The following is a 2820-nucleotide window of genomic DNA, read 5'->3' as shown; positions in this document are numbered from 1 at the left end:
ACTTAGAGCAGTGTGTTCTACAGAGTGTCATTTTTAGTGACTTAAAGGTAAATGTTGTGTTATGCTGTCGGTTGTAATTAATTTTCAACTTAATTGCTTAAAATTGTTAGAAAACTTGAGAGAGCCTTTTACTTTTAGATCATTGGTGTGACTCTTTCCGCCTCTTACCCAAGCATGCCTGCTGAGAAAACAGTTTGATTCGAGAAGTACAAGATGCCCGCATGAGCTATTTCTTTGGACCTTTAACGCTAGTGCCAATACAGACTACGCCAGAACATGGAGAAAGCCCCACAATCTTTTCCTGTTCAGAGTGCCGGGGAATATGACGCATCGGAAACAAACCTAGGGACACCTGCCAGGGTGTTCATGAGGGTCAATCCCAGTTTACAGCAAAAAGTCGCAAATTTCTACTGTGAGAAACCCCTGGAACCACCACAGCTGTTCTGTGATGATGACAAAGTGACACTTTGTGTCAAATGCACCCCATCCCAGGAACACAAACACCACATGGTGTATGGAGTGGAAGAGGCAGCTGAGAATTACAGGGTAAGCTTCATATGAAGATCCTAGAGTACTGTAAAACCAAAAAAACAAACTCACTGCCCTCGGAGTCGATTCAACCCAGCCACCCCTCCTTGGGTTTATGAGGCAGTATCTCTACGGAAGTAGATTGCCCAATCTTCTTTCCGAGGAGTGGGTGGTGGGTTTGAACTGTCAGCCTTATGGTTAGCAGTCAAATACCTTAGGCACTATGCCACCAGAGCACCTTAGAATACTCTGGCCGCCTCTTATTTATTTAATTTGGATACTGATATGCTGTTCCCCTTTCGATCATTCCCTTAGTTAATGTTTATCGAAGAATGTAAGGCATACTACGTTTAACCATTTAGCTTCAATGCTAAATAACAAAAAAAAAAAAAAAAAAAAAACCTATAGGCAGACCTTTCAGAAAGATCTTGAGTGTCTCAAATGTTTAATTGCCACACTACTAACTGATAGCTTGGTGATTTGAACCTACCCCCCCAAAAAAAAAAAAAAAAAAAAACTCACTGCTGGAGAGTCGATTTCAGCTCATAGCGACCCCTCCTTGAGTTTCCGAGGTGGTATCACAACGGAAATAGATTGCCCAACCTTCCTTCTGAGGAGTGGCTGGTGGGTTTGAATGCTCAGCCTTGTGGTTACCAGTCAAATGCTTTAGGCACTACTCCATCAGAGCTCCCTTGAGCCCACCCAGAGTTATTCGAATCCACCCAAGGGTGCCTCAGGAGACAGATGTGGAGATCTGCTTCTGAAAAGTCACAGCCATGAAGACTCTATGGAGTACCGTTCCAGTCTGCTTAGATGGGTTCACCATGTGTTGGAACTTTTTTTTTTTTTTTTGGTTATTTATTTATTTTCAGGTTGACCTTTCAATTGTCTAAAGTCATGAATTTTCTGTTTTACACCAATTTATTTAGCTGGAATTCTGTGTTATATTTCTCTACAGAAGTTGTTTCAAGAGCTATTGAAGGCATTGAGGAAGAAACTTGAAATAGCTAAAATCATGTTGGCTGATGAACAAGAAAGAATGGTGATGATTCAGGTCAGTGCTTATCTTCGAATGTGGGTGGAAAATTACCAGTAATGTCAGATAGATAGCAAATAATGTAAACAACATCAAAAGACAAGTGACAAACTCATAAATATTTGAAATCCATAGAACAGAGAAATGCTAATTTCTTAATGTGTAAAGAGACCATAAGTCATTAAAAAGATGACTAGAAACTCAGTAGAAAAACGATCAAGAGATAAGAGTCCACCAAAAAGAAATTACAAATACCTTTAAACATACAAAAAGATCCTGACCTTTGCTTATGGCAAAAGAAATACAAATTACAGGTATTAAATTATTAGTGAGGTGGCATTTGCAACCCTAACTGGCAAAGATAAAAAGATTGACAACACCATTTGTAATAGTGATTTAAATAAATTAGAACCTTATGTATTTTTGGGGAAATATAAACCATGAAACTTCTAGTTTGAGAAATTCTTTTCAAATTGAGTGATTATCCATTACACACATTGTCACTTCTGATTTCAAACACTCTATTCATGCTCTCCTCTCTTCTGTATCAAGTATCCCAGATTCTGACTCTTCTCAGTTTTAATTTTCTAAGAGAATAAATCTCTAGTTTGGGATTGTGGAGAAGGAGAATTCCTTGGCTGTGCTGGATTTTATTTGCAACTGTTCACATTTTTTTCATCAAATATTCAAGTATTGATGTCCTATTGTTTGTCTGAGACTATGCTAGGTGCTGGAGACTCAGTAGTAGAAAAAATAATTTGCCCTTTTGGAACTTACATCCTAATGGAGATAAACTAAAAAGTAAAATTCAAAGTATATTACATAGTAAATAGGAGTCCGTGGGTGGTGCAAATGGTTAAGCAATGGATTATTAACTGAAAGGTTAGCCGTTTAAACCTACTGAAAGGCACCTTGGAAGTAAGGCCTAGAGATCTGCTTTCAAAAAGTCACATTCTTGAAAATATGTGAAGCACAATTCTGTTCTGCACATTTGGGATCATTATGAGTCAATATTGACTTTACAACAACTAATAAACACATGGTAAATGCTGTGTGTGTGTGTGCAGGAAGGATTTTAAGAAGTGAGGGACTGAATCATTCTTGGGGAAGAATATTGTAGACAGAAGGAAGGATCTTAAGACTTGTGTGTACTTAGTTGGCGTTGGGTGAAGGAAGAGGAGACTAGTAGAAGATAGTATCAGAAGATAAAGGTGTCAAATTTTATAAGACACCAAAAAAAAAAAAAAAAAAAAAAA

General features: G+C 37.9%; 1 protein-coding gene across 1 annotated transcript in view; it reads left to right on the top strand.

Moving 5' to 3' along the window:
- Window positions 1-366: 366 nt before the first annotated feature.
- TRIML2 (tripartite motif family like 2) overlaps window positions 367-2820 on the top strand; it is a 31679-nt gene continuing 29225 nt past the window's right edge. The window contains exons 1-2 of the mRNA XM_007948400.2: window positions 367-546; window positions 1487-1582. Of these exons, the coding sequence (XP_007946591.2) occupies window positions 367-546; window positions 1487-1582 (276 nt within the window). The remainder of the gene's footprint in view (window positions 547-1486; window positions 1583-2820) is intronic.

This window comes from Orycteropus afer, unplaced genomic scaffold (genome assembly GCF_000298275.1).
Source record: "Orycteropus afer afer isolate SDZICR_OR568_19922 unplaced genomic scaffold, OryAfe1.0 scaffold00215, whole genome shotgun sequence".
Taxonomy (NCBI): Eukaryota; Metazoa; Chordata; class Mammalia; order Tubulidentata; family Orycteropodidae; genus Orycteropus; species Orycteropus afer.
This window is presented reverse-complemented; position numbering and strand designations above follow the sequence as displayed.